Source organism: Arabidopsis lyrata, assembly GCF_000004255.2.
Source record: "Arabidopsis lyrata subsp. lyrata unplaced genomic scaffold ARALYscaffold_5, whole genome shotgun sequence".
NCBI lineage: Eukaryota > Viridiplantae > Streptophyta > Magnoliopsida > Brassicales > Brassicaceae > Arabidopsis > Arabidopsis lyrata.
Genome location: NW_003302551.1, coordinates 11,960,751 through 11,981,841, shown reverse-complemented (window position 1 = coordinate 11,981,841; position 21,091 = coordinate 11,960,751). Strand labels below are relative to the sequence as shown.

The window sequence follows — 21,091 nt, the reverse complement described above, 5'->3', positions numbered from 1 at the left end:
GACTCGATTCCTCAATGGGACAGATTTCATTGCCCAAAACCAAGTTGCTCGGCTTGGATGTCGAAAACTAAGCTCTTTGAATCTATCGAAGAAGAGGGAGTTAGGAGATGTTGCTTTAAATGTCGTACACCCTTTTGCATCAATTGCAAAGTTCCGTGGCATAGTAACTTGTCGTGCGACGAATACAGGAATTCGCTTCCAAAGCCTACTACAATAGTGTGGCATCAATGTAGAAGTTGCCAACACATGATCGAACTATCGGACAAACTCTCTAAAATAACTTGCAGGTATCATCTCTAATCACATTTTATAGCTAATTATGATTATAATAAATCCTTTTTGGAATTTGATTAACTAATGTTATGTTCATGGTTAATGTGTTTAGGTGTGGCTATACGTTTTGCTACACATGCGGAGCTCAATGGAAGCTTAGAGGTTGCTCTCATCATCGCAAATTGGAGATGCATGTGTTGATTGCCTATTTTCCCTTTATTGTTTTAATAATTCTTTCTCGATTCATCTTTGGTTCCCATTGATAACAAATATATTGGCGGAATAAAAGAATCTAATGCCATTATGCAAAAAATTTACTAGCTAATAAAATTTGCATAATATTTATCAAAACGCAAAAATGCCTAGAAGATATAAGTAAAAACTCACTATCCAAATAAATGAATATAGTTGTTTATTTCGTTATGCTATTTTTCATTCTATAAGTTTTTATTATGCAAATATTCATTTTATGACTTATCTCATTAGACAATTACCAAGTGTCAATTGCTCAACCAGTAAAATGACGTTTGGGAGGGTACAATATAAAATACTTTGGTTGCTGGTCTGAGGGAAAAAAAAAATTATACGGTGTCTCCAATTGGTAACCACTTTTGAAGAAAAGAATGAGTAAAAATGTCATGTTCATCAAATTTTTTTACCATTTGTAAAGAATTTTTGTTCAATATTCAGACATGTAGATCCTATAGTTTTCCTCTTCATTCTTCACAAAATAATAGAACAAAATTGTTCCTACCAAAAATTGTAGAGAAACAAAGAGAACAAAATTATAAAATTCGTTTTTAATTATTAACAATTTGAAAATAGTTTTATGATAATATTTACTTTTCTATATAGAAATATTTTCCATATTTTATTATATATTTATATATAAAAAAATTTAAATGATATTTTTTAATTTAAATTAATGTTATAACTTTTTTTTAAATTAGTATTTGTACTTAAATAAATAAATAAATGCTTTCAACGGAAAATTTATACTACATTTTATTAAAAATTTATATAAAACATTAATTTAAAATAAAATTTATAAATTAAATAAAATAAATGATTTTTAATAATTACTATGTTAAATATTTATTCAACTTTTTGTTACCATTTTTACTATAATCATTTGTTCAATTTTTATATTTTTTTTGGTTCCTCGTTTTGGTCATATTCCTTTCCTTTTTGTTATATATATATATATATATATATATATTTGATAAATCCTATTGGCTGATCCGGTCAGCTCCGGTAGAAATGCACCGAAGTGCTTCAGAGTGGACTACTCCCGAAGGGTCACTACACTGTCTATCCCGAGTTTGGAATGCTTTCTGACTAATGCTAAGGGGTAGCCAGATCGCCTGTTACTGGACTACCAGGTAAACTTTCCACAAAAATGTGTTTTTTGTTTCCAGCGTAAATCGAACCGGGGTTAGTTCTTTCCAACATTTCCTCAATTTTCAAATACCACTGGACCACAGCCGTGTGGATTTCTTTCGTATTTTTATTGTTCTTTTTATGGTCACCATCCAAAAGTTTGGAATGCTTTCTGACTAATGCCAGATCGCCTGTTACAGGACTACCAGATAAACTTTCCACACAAATGTGTTTTATGTTTCCAGCGTAAATCGAACCGGGGTTAGTTCCTTCCAACATTTCCTCAATTTTCAACTACCACTGGACCACAGCCGTGTGGACTTCTTTCGTATGTTTATTGTTCTTTTTATGGTCACCATCCAAAAGAGATATTTATATTTTGAGATACTACTTTTCTTATTTCTTCCTTGAATTTTTCTTTGTTATTTTCTGGATTGTTTTTTTCATTATCATGAATATTAGTGGGTGCCTTTTTTTTGTTCTTTTGTATTACTAAAACTAGATTTGAACCCGCGGTACACATGGGCTATAATTTTTTTTTTAAAAATCTAAATATAATTAGTTTTGTTTATTAATATAGAGTATAATATAATATTTCGATCTATTTTATAAATGTACCATCCATATATCTATATTAATAGTTTTGAGTATATTAATTGTGTTTTAGGTTTAAATGGTATATCTATATATACACTTAAACGACATTTGGATTTCTTCTTCTTCTTGCCTCAGTTTAGGAGAAATATTTTTCTTGCGGTACACCGCAGAGCTATTATTTAAAAAAAAAGACTAGATTTTAACCCGCGGTACACCGCGGAATGATTTAATTTTTAAGTTAGTATAAAAATATTTTGTATATTGTATCTCCTTATAAAATATTTATTTATATTATAGTTTACAATTGTTATTAAGTAACGGTATACCACGAGTCCACGAGACAATTATTAATAAAATGAGTATTTAACCCGTATTAAAGCGGTACATAAATATTGATTCAAATTCGTCCGCCATATAAATCTTTTCCGAAATATAACTCGTTCCGTAATTTCTTAACCCATCCCGTGATTTGTTTTTATTTTAAAATTTAATGATTATTTATTATATATATAATCATTAAATTTTAAAATAAAAAATAAGGATTTAATCCGTATGTCTAATATTGGTTTTATTCAATCTTTTCTAAATGAGACTGATTTAATATGTCTAATATTAGTGGTATTAAAAAATAAGGATTTAATCCGTATTGAAGCAGCAGATTAATGATATTTTAATCTTTTTATTATTGTTGATTCAAAAACCCGTCCAGCCAAACCCGTCCCGCCAAAAAACTCATTTACTTTATTAATGTTGATCTTATTTATGATATGATTCTGAATCATTGTCTAAATATTTTAATCGATGTAGAACGTTGAACACATATTTTCGTCAATTAGATAATATATGTCCGTTTTTAAAATTTCGAATCACAGTATATGCAGAAAAAAAATTGATTTTTATTTTATTTATGTATTATATGATGATTCAAAACAGTTAAAAACAAATCAAACAAAGATGATGTGAGAATCATAATTATAAATCTTAATCAAATTTTCTAAATATCTAAATTATCAAATATGGAATATCCGGTGTATGAGTTGGGTTAAATATAACCCGACCCAACAATTTTTTTGTGAAAGATTTTAAAAAACGGGTCGGATATCCGATTAATCCAGAAGCATTTTTACCCATCCGTCACCAAAGTGTTGCAAAAATACTAGTATAGATTTTTCTTCCTTAAACTTCCAAATCTAGATTTTACCCCGCGGTACACCGCGGATCGATTTTTTTATAACTAAAAAATTATTTTGCAAAATTTTAAGTTGTATTTGTTTTGTTAATATTGTTTATTTTGTTTAGTGTTTCTAATTTTATAATTAAATTTTGATTTTTAATTCTAGGATTTCATCCATAGTATATTGTTTAATATTAATATTGATCTAAACCCGTTGCACCATATAACCCCGTCCCGTAAAATTAAACATCATTTGTTATTTTTTTTGAATAATATTTTTATCCACTACGGGTCGCAGGTTCATGCGGATAAGCCCGTAGAGAGTTGCGGGTTTGCGGGTGGACCCGCCAAAAGAGAAGCTATCTTTTGAAACCATTTGTTTTGTTTAGAGGTTTTAAGAAAATATCCCTAAAAAATAATTTCCATTATATGAAAAAAAAGAAGTAGAAAAAATTGTAGTATCAACATTCCCGATTTTTACATCACTCGTTACAATTAATTTTTTTTTTTTGCAGATAAAAATCAGAAGTTAACTAAGTCGAGATTTTTAAAAAGATTGTGTAGAGATTTTTGGTAAATTTTTGAGAACATATTTGATTTCAAAATCTTTATTTAAATAGATAAGGAAAGATTTTGTAGAGACTTTTGCTAAATATATGAGAAATGAATTTCAATTAAAAATCTTTACTTAAATAAAACAAATCTAAATAATTAATGCTAATGGCATGTCATTGTAAATACTTCTCAACTTCAAGATTTATTTGCTAATTATGATCCAAAAATGTATATATAGATTAATAAGAAAACAAAAAATCAACAAAATCCGATTGCATCTAATTACCTATGTAAACAATATCCCCCAAAATTGGCTTGTATAAGCTAATCTAATATTGTATAAACAATATTTTTAGTTTGCTTCTTTTCTTAGTTTTTGGTTTCGTTCTCATTCGATTTCGGCTTTAAAAGTTTATGTTGTTTTTAGCGTAGACTTAGATTTGGGGGAATTCTTTTTTTTCTCCGACTCTGTCTCCGGGGACTTTTCCTTTGTCCGCCGGCTTAGCTTCCCTCTTTTGGGCTTTAGACTCTGGGGTAATCTTTGTTTTCCGCCGGCTTAAGTATTTCACCTTGTATCCTATCTTGAAGTTTTAATAAAAATCAGATGACAAAAAAAAAAGGAAGCTAATCTAATAAAGTTGTTTAAAAAAAAAAAACAAAATCCGATTTTATTTGTTATTATCTGTAAAAGGGAAAATAAAATAAATAAATAAATAAGAGAAGACCAAAGTCAATCAAGCCAAGTCTTCCTCAGAACGCTTCGTATTTCCTTCTTAACCAAGGTAACAGCACTTTGCCCAAAAAAAAAAAACCAAGGTAACAGCACTTGCTACTTCTCTCCGTAGTCTACTCGAAACCCTAATGGCGGCGATTGAAGACGACGAAGTCTCACTGATACTCGAAGAACAGCGTGAAGAAATCATGGCGGCTAAAACCATAGCCTGCGACCACGATTTAGCTTTCAATCTCCAAATGCAAGAAGCCCTAGCGGTTTCTCGAGCAGCCTACACCTCCTCCGTCCCGGATTCTCCCACCGGAGACGCCGCAACCGTCGATTTCACCGGCGCGGAGGAAGAATTTGACTTCACTTCTCTGATTCTACAAGACATTGCTCGAGCCGATCAAGAGAGGAGAGATCGTGAGTTTGGTGAACAGGAGATGAAGAGACTCAAAGTTGATCTCGACCGTCGGATTCATGATCAGAAGTTTGCTAAAGAGCTTATGAATATCCCTGAAGGAGATTGGAGCAAACACGGTGACAATTACCAAAAGCCGTACTCTCTCGGTGCTGGGTCTTCTTCATCCTCTGCTATTGGGAATGAGAGCTTTAGGGTTTATTGTAAAGGTTTGGTGAGTGAAGAGATGATTGGAGATACGAGAGCTATGGTTGGTGGTGCTGGTGTTGCGATTTGTGATTCGACTGATAATTTGATTTGGGAAGTGAAGAAGGTTTTGGGAGCTGAAGAGTCTAAAAGCCCTGAAATTGCGGAATTGGAGGCGCTTCTTCATGGGTTAGATGAAGCTTTGACCTTTGATTTGGGAAGAGTTACGTTTTTCATTGATCATTTCAAGGTCTTCCAATACGTGAGTGATCTCTATTGAAACCTTAAAGTTTGTTATTTTAGAAATTAGTCACCTTTCATTGTTAAAAGAATTTGAATGGTTGTGTATGATTGTTGTGACTAATTTAGAAATTAGTCAGCTTTCTTGGACTTGCAAAGTTTTTACTATTTTAAGTTGCGAATTTGGTGTATTATAGTATTGTTCTTGTTTCTTTGTTTGTTTGTGGTAGTGGCTATGTCTCTGCATTCTTATACTTAGAAACCTATTATTTTTATTCAGCAATCAGCTTTCATTAAAAAAGAAAATGAATTTGTGTATGGGACTTTTCTGAGTATATCATCTCTTGAAGTTCAAAAACTTCTACTCTTTTTAGTTGCTAGTTTAGTGTTTTACAGTATATTTCTCTCCTTTTTTGGTTTTCATTTGTTTGTGATACTTAATGCCTATGGTTCTGCATAATCATTTCCAAATCTTCTAACCAGAATTTGGGTTATGGCATCTACTGGGTGCTGCTTGAGCTATAGAGAGGCACCATTGAATTATAGCTGCAAAACGTTTTAGTTTATTTCCCGTGCCTTTGTTTTTATTGAAACTATTAGGCTTTGATATGGCTGGTCATGTTTTGCTCTGTAATCTAGGTGACAGGTAGGGTGGAACCAAGGCAAAGCGCAGTTGCGACACTTGTGAACCAAGTGGCTGTACTCCAAAAGAAATTCTCATATTGCCAACCATCACTTTTGACAAGAAATGATGTTAAGTTTGTCTTCAAGCTCGCAAGAGGTGCTATTGTGTCTCAAATTAAGTGGCCTGAGGAAACTAGTAAAGGCAAGACCTTCAAGGAAACTTGTGTGATTTGTTACGAAGGCATCACTGTTGACAAGATGTTTTCGGTAGATGGTTGTTTCCACCGTTTCTGCTTTTCCTGCATGAAACAGCATGTGGAAGTGAAGCTACTAGGAGGACAAACTGCTAGTTGTCCGAGCGAAGGGTGCAAATCAGAAGTAAAGATCGAGTGCTGTGCAAAATTTTTGGATCCTAAGCTGGTTAATGTGATGATCCAACGCAAGAAAGAAGGCTCAATTGGTGTTACAGATAAAGTTTACTGTCCATATCCAAAATGTTCGGAGCTGATGGTCAAAGCCGAAGTCTTGGAATATACCAAACAGTTTTTCGTTGGTGCTGAGCAATCTGGAGCAAGAAAATGCATGAAATGTGGGCATTTTTTCTGCACCCAGTGCAAGGTACCGTGGCACTATAACGTCACCTGCAATGACTTCAGTAAAACAAAGGGCTATCAGAATGCTGGTGATGGAATGCTGAAGTCTCTGGCACAGAGCAAGCGGTGGAGACAATGCATTAAGTGTAACAACATGGTTGAGCTTGTGTGGGGATGCTACCATATAACCTGCAGGTACGCCGTTCTTACTTATTAGATTGATAAGTTTTCTTACAAAATAATTGGCATTGAGTCTACTTCCCACTTCCCAGTGGTAAACTAAGAAGTTATAGGTTATATATAATAAAAGAATTGGACTGCATTAGAAATTCCAGTTATTGGATAAAGAAAAGAGAGACCATGTTTGGTTAATTGTTACCATTATTGATTCAGTGATTTTCTTGTGGATTGCAGATGCGGATATGAGTTTTGTTACACATGTGGAGCTGAATGGAAGAAGAAGAAAGCAACATGTTCGTGCCCGATCTGGGATGAGCGTAACATAATCCGTGAAAGGAATGCGATCCCCCCTAGGAGGTGACTGGTTCTTTTGTTGCGTGAAAAAATTAGGTAGCTTAATCTGATTTTGGAATCAAAAGACCAGTAGTGGTTAGCTTGGGTTTTAGTGGTTTTTCGAGCTGATCCAGACTTCTTCGGTGTTTTAGTTTCGATCTTCTATTTCGGTTTGTTGATGCTAGTAAAAGAAATGACATTTTTAACTTGAATGTTCAAGATCGGAGGTTAAATTGAAACTTGTCATCTCCGGATGAAACTGAAATGGTTCTGTTTTTTTTTTTTTTTTTTTGTCATCTGGTGAAATATATTAATCCTCTTTACAAAGACAGATTGAAACAGGGAAACAAATCCACTGCATAACTAACGAAACATAAGCACCTTTAAGTTATAAGGCCTTTACAAAAGAATACTCTCAAAGACAGAGCAGATAATCCGAATCAACACAAAAAGCAAATAGCAGAGGATTACATTCTCTCACCAGTGAAAAGGGCGTTTAACCAGTACGGATGGCTTGACGCTACATAGGATTGAAGACGACATTCCTCAGTAACACTTTCCGCAATGAGACAAGCTCCTCTGTTTGCAGCTGATCCTTCCACCATTAATCTCCAGAATTGAACCAAACTCAAAGCTCTCCATATCTCTTCCGCATGATATTTGAAGGATAGCCAAGTATTTGGTCTCAAAATCGCACCCACCAGGTTTGCAGCATCTAAGGCAAAGATAACATGGTTTAATCTATGACTACACATGCTTTCAATCGCCCAAATCACTCACACCAGTTTTGCTTCATCCCTTGACCTAACATTGGAGAAAGCTCTTCTACTGTGAAGTAAAACCACCCCTTTATCATCTCTGACCACCCAAGCACCCCCTCCCAGGGAGTTTCTTTTGGACCAGGCAGTCCCTACATTGCATTTTAACCATCCTTGCCCAGGAGGTAACCAAACCTCTTTCAAAATCTGCACCTGCGGCTGATCTCCACCCACTGGATAAGAGAGATGAATAGAGTCCTCATTTTGCACAATCTGAGCCAAAAACCATACCTCCACATCCTGTTTAATTTTCAGAACAGTCTCCATAGGTGAGAAAACTTTACCCTAAAAAAAAAAGAGGTTCCTGTTCTTCCAAATCCTCCAAATTATCCAAGGAAAACTTTTCCTTAAATCACTTGGCCATTTCCTGTTGTTTCTGTTGATGAGGAAATGAGGGAAAATAGAGAACAGAGAACCAGAGAGCATACCATTTTCAGGCATAGGGTAATCAGATAAAGCCCATATCTGACGAGAAAGAGTGCAAGTGAAAAGGGCATGTTCAATTGACTCACCTTCTAGACCACAGCTTTGGCATCTGCTATCAACTTTCATTCCTCTATGAGAGAGTAAATCAGCCACTGGTAAGACACCACTCAGCACCTTCCACAGAAAGACTATGATTTTTGGTGCAGTAGTCAATTTCCAAATCTGTTCTTTAAGAGGGTTTAAAGAGGGCTGAATAAAAGCTTCATGGATTAAAGAATTCTGGTTAGAGACAACTGCCAGCCAATAAGCCGATTTGACAAAGAAATCCCCGCTCTTATTATGCCTCCAAATCCAGAAATCATTCATAGATTCGACTGGCTTCACCGCTCTTATCTTGATGACATCATCAGGGAAGAAATGTTCCTGCAGCTTATCAAGATTCTAATCTCTGCGATCAAAATCAATCAGGTCTTTGACCCAAAGACCAGGGTCAAAAAGATCATTCTTTATCCAAGGCACTCTGATAACTCCGTCATCTTCCAGCCACCTATCCACCCAAACTCTCAGAGAAGCTCCATTACCAACTTTTTTCATCATGCCTTTACACAGAAGATCTCTCCCATGTAAAATGCTCCTCCAGCCAAAGGAGGGACGCTGCCCAAGACAAGCCTCAAGAAAATGACAATCCGGAAAATATTTACTCTTCATAACCATTGCAAAAGTGCAACCAGGGTAGTGCAAAATTCTCCAAGCCTGTTTGGCTAGTAAAGCTTGGTTGAAAAGCTGTAATCCCTGAACCCCAATCCTCCATGTGTTTTAGGCAGACACATTTTTTACCAACTACGCCAGTGAATTTTCCGGTTATGCTGAAAAGAAATCCACCAATAATGAGCCATATCGTTGGATAGATTTGTACAAGTTGTTTTAGGCAGCTTGAAACAGGACATAGCGAAAACTGGCATTGCGAGGGCCACCGATTTAAGCAGAATCTCCTTTCCCCCTTGTGACAAAGATCTAGAGAACCAACCAGAGAGCTTATTTTTTAACTTGTCCTTGATGTAATCTAAAAGCTCCACCTTTGATCCACTGAAACATTCTGGCAAGCCAAGATAAGTACCAGCACCACCTTCACTATGAATCCTAAGAGAGACTTGAATATCCAATTTCAGAAAATCTGGGACCCTAGAACCGAAAGTGATAGAGGACTTGTGGCGGTTAATAGTCTGTCAAGCAGCCTCACCATAAACCTCAAGGATCCTTTGCAGCATTAGACCTTGATCCTTGTTTACTTTGCACAGAAAAAGACTATCATCGGCAAACAAAAGATGATTGATGATAGGACCACCTTCTTTGAATTGGATACCACTGATTCTTCCTAGTCTTTGAGCATAATTAAGGAGGTGTGACAGACCCTCAGTACACAAAACAAAAAGAAAGGAAGAAAGGGGATCTCCCTGTCTAATACCTCTTTGAGGGATCACCATTCCAAAAGGTTGGTCATTTATTAGGACTGAGTATGTTACAGAGGAGACGCAATACATAACCCAATTAATCCATCTCTCATGGAACCCAAGAGAACCCATCAAAGATCTTAAGTAGCTCCATTCAACTCTGTCGTACGCCTTGGACATATCTAATTTCACAGCCATGAATTCAGAGGAGATAGAGGCCTGGACATTGAGACTATGAACAAGTTCATGAGCTACCAGTATGTTATCTGAAATGAGCCTCTCGGATACAAAGGCCGTTTGAGACAAGGACACCAACTGAGGGAGAAAAGGCTGAAGTCTTTTGACCAGAACTTTGGAAATAATCTTGTAAAGAACAGAGCATAAACTTATTGGTCTGAGGTTGGCCATCTCTGTCGGATGAGGGATTTTTGGAATAAGACAGAGGTGGGTGTAGTTCCATTCAGCCGAAAAAACACCAGACTCAAAGAATTGCTTCACTTCACAAATAACCTGGGGTCCAACAATCTTCCAATAGTGTTGAAAAAAGAGAGCAGACATACCATCTGAACCAGGAGCACTGGAGGGCTTGATTGAGAAGGTAGCTGCCTTAATCTCCTCATCAGAAACAGAAGTCACCAAACAATTATTCATTTCTTCTGTCACTTTAGGCTGGAAATCACTAAACCAGTTAGCAAAGCTGGCCAGATTAGAGGATGTAAATAAATTATGAAAATAGGCACATGCCACCTCCCCTTTTGCAGCTTCTGACTTCTGCTCAATCCCATTCACATCCAACAATTTTTCAATTCTATTCTTTGATCTACTCCCTTTGACAGTAGCATGGAAAAAACCAGAGTTTCTGTCACCACATCTCATCCATTTTTCTGAGCTCTTTTGGCTCCAGAAAATCTCCTCATCTCTGTAAGCTCTAGCAAGTTCTCTTTTCAAAAACCTAACATGTTCTAACTCTGGAAAACAAGACGATTGTACCTTCTCTAAAGCAGCCTCCATCTGAAATGGTTCTGTTAAACGCACTAATCTCTTGCAGGTATCAGAGTTTTTAGTTTATTCAGATGTGTTGGTTTGGTTTGATCTGATCAAAAATTTGGTTTAGTTTTGAATCACTTTTTCGGTTTGGAACTGGATCCACTCTTTAACTCCAAGACTACAAGTGGACCAAGTGTCCAAGTCAATAGTACCATTATAAGTTCACAAAATTCAAAATACAGATTTCGAAAACAGAAAACGGACCTCGAAGAGAGTTTCCATGCAACATAGACCAAGTCAATAATACCATTTATAAGTTGACATAATTCAAAATACAGACGGTGTAAATTCCTAAATGGTGTCGTTTAAGTAACTAATGAAAATACAAACCCTGTAAATTAAGGTTATATAAAAAAATTAACAAAATTACTCTACATCATTTACTTCCGAAACGGCGTCGTTTACGTCGATAACGAGGTCGTACCTATTCCTTCACGAGCATTTCCATCACCGTCGCGAAATCTCTCGGTCAAGATGATGTCGCAGTTTTCTTTCTCAGGGGCGGCGCATGGCGATACTGTGCTTCTTTCCCATCCGCTCGATTTCATTTTGCGTATCTGGTGATGATTCTTAAATTGAGGAGATTCTTTTCTCTGCGCCATGGCGGCGAAGTAAGCTTCGCTTGAGTTTTATATATGATTCATCTGAAAAATGCAGCAAATGTTGATGCACATCTTTTGTTATTCAAGTCAAATCTTTATGATTTTTGCCACTACAGTATCTTGTCCGTTCAATTCTGTCTGATAATCATGTCAAAATTGATGGCTTTTTCATTGTTTGGAGTTGATGACAACACGAGAGCTCCAAATCATAGGTATCAAATTCCAAAGATGAGGACTTGGCGTGAACATGATGGAATTGCCTTTGGATTCAACTTGGTATGAATATTTACAAGTTTTGTTTTCTTGGACTATATATTTTTTCTTATACCTGCAAATATATTGGAGTTAAGAAGATAAATACTTATTTAACTAGAGATTCTGATTTTAGTATTGCGGGGCTTGTTCTTGATGATAGTGGAGAATATTCTTAAACCAGGGAATGATAGAGAAGTCTCAGTTTGTTCTATATTATAGCTAGCTTTTGTTTAATATTTTAGGAGATGAAAATAGGTGAAGGCTTTTTTCATTGTTGTCTGGTTAGATATATCATTACATTTCCTATGTCAACTCTGAAATGCTCAAACATAAGATGTTTTCATTGCTCTTAGACTAATTCAATGGATACAAGAAATGTTAAGAAATTATGGTGTATTTGGCATTGGAAAAATATTGGATGTTGTATTATATAGTGAAAAGGGTTTTGACCTGACCTTGTTTTGCAGCTGGAGAAAATTTCGTCGACCATTGGTGCAAAAGACAAAGATCCATTCGAATAGTTAGACTCTCTGTTTCGTCAGACATGGCTCAGATATTGCATCTGATCTGGATGATTTTCTGTGTTCATCTGCTTTGCATCTCAAGTCAACAGGAGACAGGGTTTATATACAAAGGTTTAGGCCAAACAGACCATGGACATGGAGGTGCCAAAGGATTGTTGCAGTTGACCGATGGATCCAGACTGAAAATGGGTCATACCTTCAACTCAACCCGATCACTCTCGTTCTCAACACAATTTGTGTGTGCACTGGTGTCTAAGGCAGGATTTGTTTGTGGTCATCGTATGGACTTGCTTGTACAGGTAGTCGTTTTACCGACAATCATAATGTATTTGGCTCTTGGAGCAGTTTATGTCTATGCGAGAAGGAGATACACAAAGCTAAGAGAAGAATGGGAAAAGGAATATAATGTTCCACGCCGTTTTACTTATAAATCTCTATATATGGCACCGAAAGGGTTTAACAAGGATGGACTTGTCAGAAAAAGAGGTTTCGGAGAAGTAAACAGAAGAACTCCGATAGAGACGAGAAGAGAAAGAAGAAGAAAGGAGAGGAAGAATCGAAACTGAATCAACTCTCAAGAACAATGTGGAAACTATCTGTGGGGTTCTTTCTCAATCTCTCAACAATCTGTTTTGAGTTCAACCGATATGTTGATATGTATACAACATATATTTGAAGCTGTAACAGAAGACTATTTATGCCACGTTATACAGCTCCTTTGCACTACTTGTCTTTGTATGTTTCTGTGTTTCCCTTCTTTCAATTTTGCGCAATGGAGAACCCCTTGAAGCTTCAGTGTAGTATGTCCACCACTGTCGCAAAATCGCTAGGCCTAGATGACGCTGCACTTGTTTCCCCCCACGTCTCGATTGCAGTGTGTTGACTGTTGAGTAATTCCTAGCTAGAAAACATTGTGTGTTGATTAGGGCTATATTGATTGATCTGCTCCCAAAAGGCAGCAAATGTGATGCATGTCTCCTGTTCCTCCAGTCAAATCTTTGGGATTTGCCACTGCAGAATATTGTCCGTTCGATTTCTGCTTGATAATCGTGTCTAATTGATGGCTTTTCCGTTCAAAATTATAGGTAGCAATGCTGAAGAAGAGAATGTCAGCCAAATTTACATTAGGAAGCTTTGGTGGGAATATGATGGACTTTTTAGCATTGTTCATATTTGGTGGGAACATGATAAACTTGCCTTGAATTCAGCTTGGTATGATGAAATATTTTTTTGATGTTGGTGCATCTGCCTAGACAATAGATAACTATTGATTGTTTTCTTGGACTTTGAATTGTGTACTCTGTTGGAAGAATTTGTTTATAATTGGAGTTAAGAATAGTTCAAGTATTTGACAAAGCTAGTAAACATACTTGTTTAACTAAAGATTCTGACTTCAGGATGCTAGGAGAGTAGTGGAGAATATTCTTAAGCCAGGGAATGATAGACAAGTCTCAATATTATAGCCACCTTTAATTTAATAATTTAGGAGCTGTTATGTATAAAATATGTGATTGATTAGAATATGCAAATGCGGGATGTCACTGGTGTCTGGTTGAGAATATCATTACATTTACTAAGTCAACTTTGAAATGCTCAGACATAAATTGTTTTCATTGCTCTCGACGAATTCAATGGGTAGAAATGTTAAGAAATTATGATTGACTTGGCCATGAAAAAGATTGGACTTTATATTATAGACTGAGAAGTTTTGACCTGACTGTGTTTTAATTTACAGAGGGATACATTATTATCCACCATTGGTGCAGAAGACAAGATTCGTTAAGAATAGTCAAACTCTCTGTTTTTGTTAGAAATGGCTCAAGGATTGCATCTGATGTGGGTGATCTTCTGTGTTCATCTGATTTGCGTCTCAAGTCAACAGGAGACAGAGTTTATCTACAATGGCTTTGGCCAAGAAGATCTTTATACTGATGGGGTTGCCAAAATTCTTCCTAAAGGACTGTTGCAGTTGACCGATGGTTCCGGACAGAAAATGGGTCATGCCTTCTTCAAGAAGCCTTTTGAGTTCAATTCATCTGAATCATTCTCTTTCTCAACACATTTTGTGTGTGCGCTGGTGCATAAGCCAGGATTTATTGGTGGTCATGGTATTGCCTTTGTTTTATCTGCTTCCATGGATCTCACACATGCAGACGCAACACAGTTCTTGGGACTTTTTAACATCTCGACTCAAGGATCCCCTTCTTCTCATCTTGTTGCTGTTGAGCTAGACACTGCCCTCAGTGCTGAGTTTGATGACATTGATGCCAATCATGTTGGAATTGATGTCAATAGCCTTATGTCTATCGCATCTACTTCGGCGGCTTACTTTTCCGAGATAGATGGGGAGAACAAAAGCATAAAGCTTTTGAGTGGACATCCTATTCAAGTTTGGGTGGACTATGGAGGAAATGTACTTAATGTTACGCTGGCCCCTCTTAAAATTCAGAAGCCAAGCCGGCCTCTTTTGTCAAGATCCATCAACCTTTCAGAAACATTTCCAGATAGAAAGTTCTTTCTTGGGTTCTCTGGAGCAACAGGAACATTGATCAGCTACCAATACATACTCGGGTGGAGTTTTAGCAGAAACAAGGTGTCATTGCAGACCCTTGATGTCACTAAACTTCCTCGAGTTCCTCGTCCTAAGGCTAAAAATAAGAGACCATCAGTGGTGCTTATTGTTCTGCTCATTTTTCTGGCAATCATAGTATTTTTGGCTCTTGGAGCAGCTTATGTTTACAGGAGAAGGAAATATGCAGAACTAAGAGAAGAATGGGAAAAAGAATATGGTCCACACCGTTTTTCTTATAAAGATCTGTACACTGCAACGAATGGGTTTAACAAGGATGGACTTCTTGGAAAAGGAGGTTTTGGAAAAGTTTACAAAGGAACTCTGCCTTCCAAAGGACAAATAGCAGTGAAAAGAGTGTCCCACGATGCAGAGGAAGGGATGAAGCAGTTTGTGGCTGAAATCGTGAGCATGGGTAATCTGAAGCACAAGAATATGGTTCCACTTCATGGGTATTGTAGAAGAAAAGGTGAGTTACTTCTGGTATCTGAATACATGCCCAATGGTAGTCTTGACCAATACTTATTCAATGACGAAAAACCGCCATTTTCATGGCGTCGAAGACTTGTAATCATCAAGGATATTGCTTCAGCTCTCAATTATATGCATACAGGAGCTCCCCAAGTTGTTCTCCACCGGGATATCAAGGCTTCTAATGTTATGTTAGACGCTGAATTTAATGGAAGGTTAGGGGACTTTGGTATGGCAAGGTTTCATGATCATGGGGCAGACCCTGCTACAACTGCTGCTGTGGGAACCATTGGCTACATGGCACCAGAGCTTTCTACAGGGGGAGCTTGCAAGGCCACTGATGTGTATGGCTTTGGTGCCTTTTTACTTGAAGTAACATGTGGGAGGAGACCTGTGGAACCTGGGTTGCCCGCTGAAAGATGGTATCTAGTTAAGTGGGTCTGCGAATGTTGGAAAATGGCTTCTTTGCTTGGAGCTAGAGATCCAAGAATGAGAGGTGAAATCTCAGCTGAGGAAGTCGAAATGGTACTGAAACTAGGGTTGCTTTGCACAAATGGTGTGCCAGAACTGAGACCTTCTATGGAAGACATTATTCAATACTTAAATGGAAGCCTAAAGCTGCCTGATATCTCTCCAAATTCTCCTGGTATCGGGTCCTATACCCCGCTGATTATCGGATCTAACCCCCTCCCTGTCTCCCCCAGTACCAACACCTTCTACTCTTCTTCCTCAGCCAACGACTCTACATTTGTCACTCACTCGATTGTCCATGGGCATGGACGGTAAACTTTGCTCATTCTGCTTGTAGATATTTTTTTCTCTGAATGAGAAAAGCCATGCTAGGCTTGTGTGAAAGTCCTTTGGTTTGGCATTGTGCTCTCCTTGTGAAATCTATTTTTTGATATTCCACAAAGACATCCAGCATTGAAAAGTAGTGTTTGGAGTCTTTTGTAGAAATGCTGTTTATGCTTTGTAAATTTTTATGTTTCTTTACACTTTACTCTACATTAGTTTATTGCATTTTCCAGTAAATAAGACCTTTGTACAGATGTTTATAAGTTGTTCTTCATTCTGTCTGCAAAAATGACCTCATTCTACTTCTCTGTACGATAAAAATATTTTGTATGACAAGCCCCAGAGTAGCAGAAACCAGAGTTCTTGTTCTTGGCTTGAATGATGCAATGACCTTCCATTTGGGGAGGGTCGGTTTCATTGTGATGGTTTCTGTATTTATGTAATCTCCGACTTTTTTAAATCCCGTGTCAAGTTAGTATATATCCCATCTTGTTCGAACTGTTGTTCCATCTACAAGTCGTGGAGTTCAGGGTTATTGTTGCTAATGTCGTTGCTATGAATTTTGTGGTTGTTTCATGCTCGTTTTGTGATGGATTGTCTAACTAATCACATTAAATTTTCATCTGTTCTCTTATATATTCCTCTGGTTTTCTTGATAGTTGAAATGAGGCCAGTTTCGTCTGTGGAGCTGAGTGGGATCACAAGAGAGCATCATCAAGTTGGTGACCCAACTGATAACAGAATTAGAGATGGTTGGTTGTTTGTTCCCATGACAGGTAAAGTTTAGAGGTTTATTCTTGAAACTGTTAAAGATATATTTATGTTCTTATATCTGTGACATATTCTGGTCTATGATAACAGAGGTGATTTCCTCATATTTATCATAACTCTCCGATTTCTAAAGGATCTAAAATATATGTAGCTAGTCTGAGACATTTGATCATCAAGTTTTGTGTCTTTTATGTTCCTTTATTGTTTGGGGGTACCGTTTACTTGGGAATTATGGAAGAACTTGCTATTGCTTCTTTAGGTCAATTTTATCGATGTTTCAGACGCGGTTCTGTGTGAACATAAAATAAATAGGACGATATGGACTTAAATATACTAGTGTGAGAAATGTGCTCTGTATTTTATTAGTGGTATTCTTATCACACATTATGGAGTCCATTTTGCATTGATGAAAAAATAAATAGGACGATATATAGACTTAAATATATTAGTGTCAGAAATATGGTCTGCATTTTAGTATATTTATCACATTATGGAGTCCATTTTGCATTGATGATTTTTCTTCTATATACACCAAGAAAGGTGTTAATAGGTAGCAATCATATTAAGAATTAGAATGTTTGGTTGTCGAAGAGAACTAAGCCGCGTCAAGACCCGAAAAGGGAACAATATGGGAGTTCTACAGAATTAAAATATCCCTTGAGAAGGTTAAGACTGCAATTTCTCTGTTTGAATTGCCTAAGCTTGATTCTATCTACCTACTCTAGGCTTAGATTCCTTTTACTTTTGAGTTTTTTTTTTTTTTTTTTTTTCCTGGCTAGGGATCATAACATTTAAAGATGATCATTTAAATGAATTTTTTCACTTTGTTTAGCAGTTGCCTTTGTTATTAACTGATGCTGGGATAATTTATGTTAAAGTAATGTCTGAATTAGAATATCTGGAAATCTGTAAGTGGCTCTTGATTTATATAATAATACAAAGCTGTGATAGTCCACCTTGTAAAGCTAATAAAAAGTAAATGATTATGATGCTGGTAGGCTGTGATTACCATATCCATTATCATAAGTTCATATCCTGTTTTCTGCAGGCACCAAAGTTTGATCAGTGAGGAAAAGATCTTGCACAGAGAACAATAAGCTATCTTATTCGTTAGCAGCATTAGCTCGTGAATTGCTTCTGATCTGGTATATTTTATAAGTATTTGTTTTCTTACTTAAGCATCATAAGAAATTAAACTAGTTGCTGTAGTATGAGGAAAATCCGGTGAAAGATTGTGGATACTGAATCCAAGACACATGTAATGATTAATTTAATAACTTTGTTACTTCTCAAGGATTGCATGAATTTGACCAAGCAAAGTTGGTTTACTGTTTTTCTACACATTGGCTCTGTTGAAAAGTTAAGGGGACTACTTAAGTAACTCGTTAACCTTTTGAATATGTATTATCTAAGTAAGTCTGAATGCTAGAACCAACCTGTACTCCAAGGTATTCAAGATTCTTTCGCGATTAATTTCTGCTTCAGTTGACCTTGGAATAGCCATAGAGATTATTAAGTGTCTTTTTCCGGTAGTATTTAATTTACATGATGGATTAGATTATGCAAAAACTAATGGTCTTTGCATGATTTTCTTTGATTTTTTTTTCATAGAGTCGAATTTTTTTATGCCTATTGGGAATATATTTTACCGTTATATGTCTACAATTCCAAAGGAGAACATGTCGGAAAATGTTGAGTGGAGGACATGGAATGTTGAAAATTGAGTTTGACGTCCTCTCCTGAAGTTGTGAATTGACCTTGTTTTGCAGTTGCAACTTCATAGATTGCTTGTTACCGGAGAAAACATTTATGCACATAAATTTCAGACTCTCTCTTTTAGTAGATATGGATTGTAGACTGCATCTGGTTTTGATCTTCTCCTGTGTTTATCTGATTTGCTTGTCAGGTCAACAAGAAAACGGGTTTGTATACAATGGCTTCGATCAAGCTGATCTTTTTATTGATGGGCTCGCCAAGATCCTTCCTGGTGGACTTTTGCAGTTGACAAATGCTACGGAGTTGAAAATGGGTCATGCTTTTTTCAAGCAGCCATTTGGTTTTGATCCATCTTCATCACTCTCATTCTATACACATTTTGTGTGCGCGCTGGTGCCTCCTAAGTTCGGAGCTGAGCTAGGCCACGGTATGGCCTTTGTTGTATCTCCTTCCATGAATTTCTCTTATGCGTTACCAACTCAGTACTTGGGCGTCTTCAACAGCTCAACAAATGTGACTTCCCCTTCTCATCTGCTAGCTATTGAGCTTGATACTGTTCAGACAGTAGAGTTTCATGATCCAGAAAAGGCTCATGTTGGGATTGATGTGAACAACCCGATATCTGTTGAGTCTGCTCTCCCGTCTTACTTTTCTGACGCCTTGGGGAAGAATATAAGCATAGATCTTCTGACTGGAGAGCCTGTTCAGGTGTGGGTGGATTATGATGGATCGTTGCTAAATGTTACACTAGCCCCTATAGAAATCCAGAAACCAAACCGGCCTCTTATATCAAGAGCCATCAATCTGTCAGAAATTTTTCAAGATAAGATGTATGTTGGGTTCTCTGGATCGAATGGGAGATTGACCAGTAACCAGTTTATACTTGGGTGGAGTTTTAGTAAAAGCAAAGAATTTATGCAGTCTCTGGACCTCTCTAAACTCCCCAAGGCTCCTATTCCTAGAAATGAACAGGCCCCCGTTCCTAGAGAGGAAAAAAATAAATTACTTCCACTTCTTATTGGTTTGGTCATCTTATTGCTGATCCTTGTGCTGATGGTTCTCGGAGGAGTTTACTGGTACAGAAGAAAGAAGTATGCAGAAGTAAGAGAATCGTGGGAAAAGGAATACGGTCCACACCGATATTCCTACAAGTCTCTGTACAAAGCAACAAATGGGTTTGTCAAAGATGCTCTTGTTGGGAAAGGTGGGTTTGGAAAAGTTTACAAAGGAACTCTGCCTTCAGGCAAGCATATAGCTGTGAAAAGACTATCCCATGATGCAGAGCAAGGGATGAAACAGTTTGTGGCAGAAGTCGTAATGATGGGAAATTTACAACATCGCAACTTGGTTCCTCTTCTTGGGTATTGTAGAAGAAAAGGTGAGTTGCTACTGGTCTCTGAGTACATGCCCAACGGTAGTCTTGACCAGTACTTGTTTTGTAACCAAAACCCATCTCTTTCATGGTTGCAAAGAATTTCTATTCTTAAGGACATCGCCTCGGCTCTCAATTACCTGCATACAGGAGCCAATCCAGCTGTTTTGCACCGGGATATAAAAGCTTCTAATGTCATGTTAGATTCTGAGTATAATGGAAGATTAGGAGATTTTGGTATGGCCAAGTTTCAGGACCCCCAAGCCAACCTATCTGCAACAGCTGCTGTGGGAACCATAGGTTACATGGCACCTGAGCTAATAAGAACTGGAACTTCTAAAGAAACTGATGTGTATGCCTTTGGTGTTTTCCTTCTTGAAGTAACTTGTGGAAGGCGACCTTTTGAACCAGAGTTGCCAGTGCAAAAGAAATATCTGGTCAAGTGGGTTTGCGAATGCTGGAAACATGCTTCTTTACTCAAGACCAGAGATCCAAAATTGGGAAGAGAATTCGTATCCGAAGAAGTCGAAATGGTTTTGAAACTTGGGTTGCTCTGCACAAATGATGTTCCAGAATCAAGGCCTGACATGGGACAAGTGATGCAATACCTAAGCCGGAAACAACCCTTACCGGATTTCTCACCAGATTCTCCAGGTATTGGGGGTTTTATGCCGGTTTCAGTGGAAGCATCATCTACCATTGGTATCCCAGATTCATCAATGCATGTTAGTCACTCAATCTTGGAAGGGTATGGAAGATGAGATTTAAGAAACTGGGTATTCTCTGCACCTAAATCTCTATAGCTACCCAAATATTTTATTTTTAAAGAATTAACTATGTTGCTGGTTGGGTTTTTTAAGTGATCTTGTCTTCTGTATAGTTTTTAAGTGAGAAAGGTATAAATTCCTTGATGTTGTGACCATCACCAGTTCACATGCATGTAATGAGTTGATTTGTTACCATCTCTCTTCCTTAAACCCTAATAAACAACATTTAAGTAGTC

General features: G+C 37.0%; 4 protein-coding genes across 4 annotated transcripts; all 4 read left to right on the top strand.

The window, feature by feature from the left end:
• The first annotated feature begins 4,737 nt into the window (after positions 1 to 4,737).
• On the top strand, positions 4,738 to 7,536 carry LOC110228467 (probable E3 ubiquitin-protein ligase rbrA). The gene is made up of 4 exons (XM_021026064.1): positions 4,738 to 4,761; positions 4,796 to 5,563; positions 6,181 to 6,953; positions 7,173 to 7,536. The coding sequence occupies exons 2-4, from the start codon at positions 4,841 to 4,843 to the stop codon at positions 7,297 to 7,299; spliced, it is 1,623 nt and encodes a 540-aa protein (XP_020881723.1). The 5' UTR covers positions 4,738 to 4,761; positions 4,796 to 4,840; the 3' UTR covers positions 7,300 to 7,536.
• Positions 7,537 to 11,620: 4,084 nt separating this feature from the next.
• Positions 11,621 to 13,120, top strand: LOC9313474. The gene is given in 3 exon segments (XM_002877360.2): positions 11,621 to 11,891; positions 12,338 to 12,373; positions 12,375 to 13,120. Coding segments are annotated over 3 exon segments (555 nt in total). The 5' UTR covers positions 11,621 to 11,648; the 3' UTR covers positions 12,651 to 13,120.
• Positions 13,121 to 13,212: 92 nt separating this feature from the next.
• On the top strand, positions 13,213 to 16,456 carry LOC9313472 (probable L-type lectin-domain containing receptor kinase I.6). Its single transcript, XM_002877358.2, has one exon. It carries the CDS (start codon positions 14,208 to 14,210, stop codon positions 16,218 to 16,220), a length of 2,013 nt encoding a protein of 670 aa, XP_002877404.1. The 5' UTR covers positions 13,213 to 14,207; the 3' UTR covers positions 16,221 to 16,456.
• Positions 16,457 to 18,582: 2,126 nt separating this feature from the next.
• On the top strand, positions 18,583 to 21,003 carry LOC9313471 (putative L-type lectin-domain containing receptor kinase I.4). The gene has a single exon (XM_002877357.2). The coding sequence runs from the start codon at positions 18,810 to 18,812 to the stop codon at positions 20,847 to 20,849; it is 2,040 nt and encodes a 679-aa protein (XP_002877403.2). The 5' UTR covers positions 18,583 to 18,809; the 3' UTR covers positions 20,850 to 21,003.
• Positions 21,004 to 21,091: the final 88 nt, after the last annotated feature.

Excerpts from the sequence above, each read along its gene's own strand:
- LOC110228467 (XM_021026064.1), top strand. The coding sequence starts at position 4,841 with ATGGCGGCGATTGAAGACGACGAAGTCTCACTGATACTCGAAGAACAG. Across the intron at positions 5,564-6,180 it reads ATTTCAAGGTCTTCCAATAC|GTGACAGGTAGGGTGGAACC; the intron begins GTGAGTGATCTC and ends TCTGTAATCTAG. Across the intron at positions 6,954-7,172 it reads TGCTACCATATAACCTGCAG|ATGCGGATATGAGTTTTGTT; the intron begins GTACGCCGTTCT and ends TGTGGATTGCAG.
- LOC9313472 (XM_002877358.2), top strand. The coding sequence starts at position 14,208 with ATGGCTCAAGGATTGCATCTGATGTGGGTGATCTTCTGTGTTCATCTG.
- LOC9313471 (XM_002877357.2), top strand. The coding sequence starts at position 18,810 with ATGCACATAAATTTCAGACTCTCTCTTTTAGTAGATATGGATTGTAGA.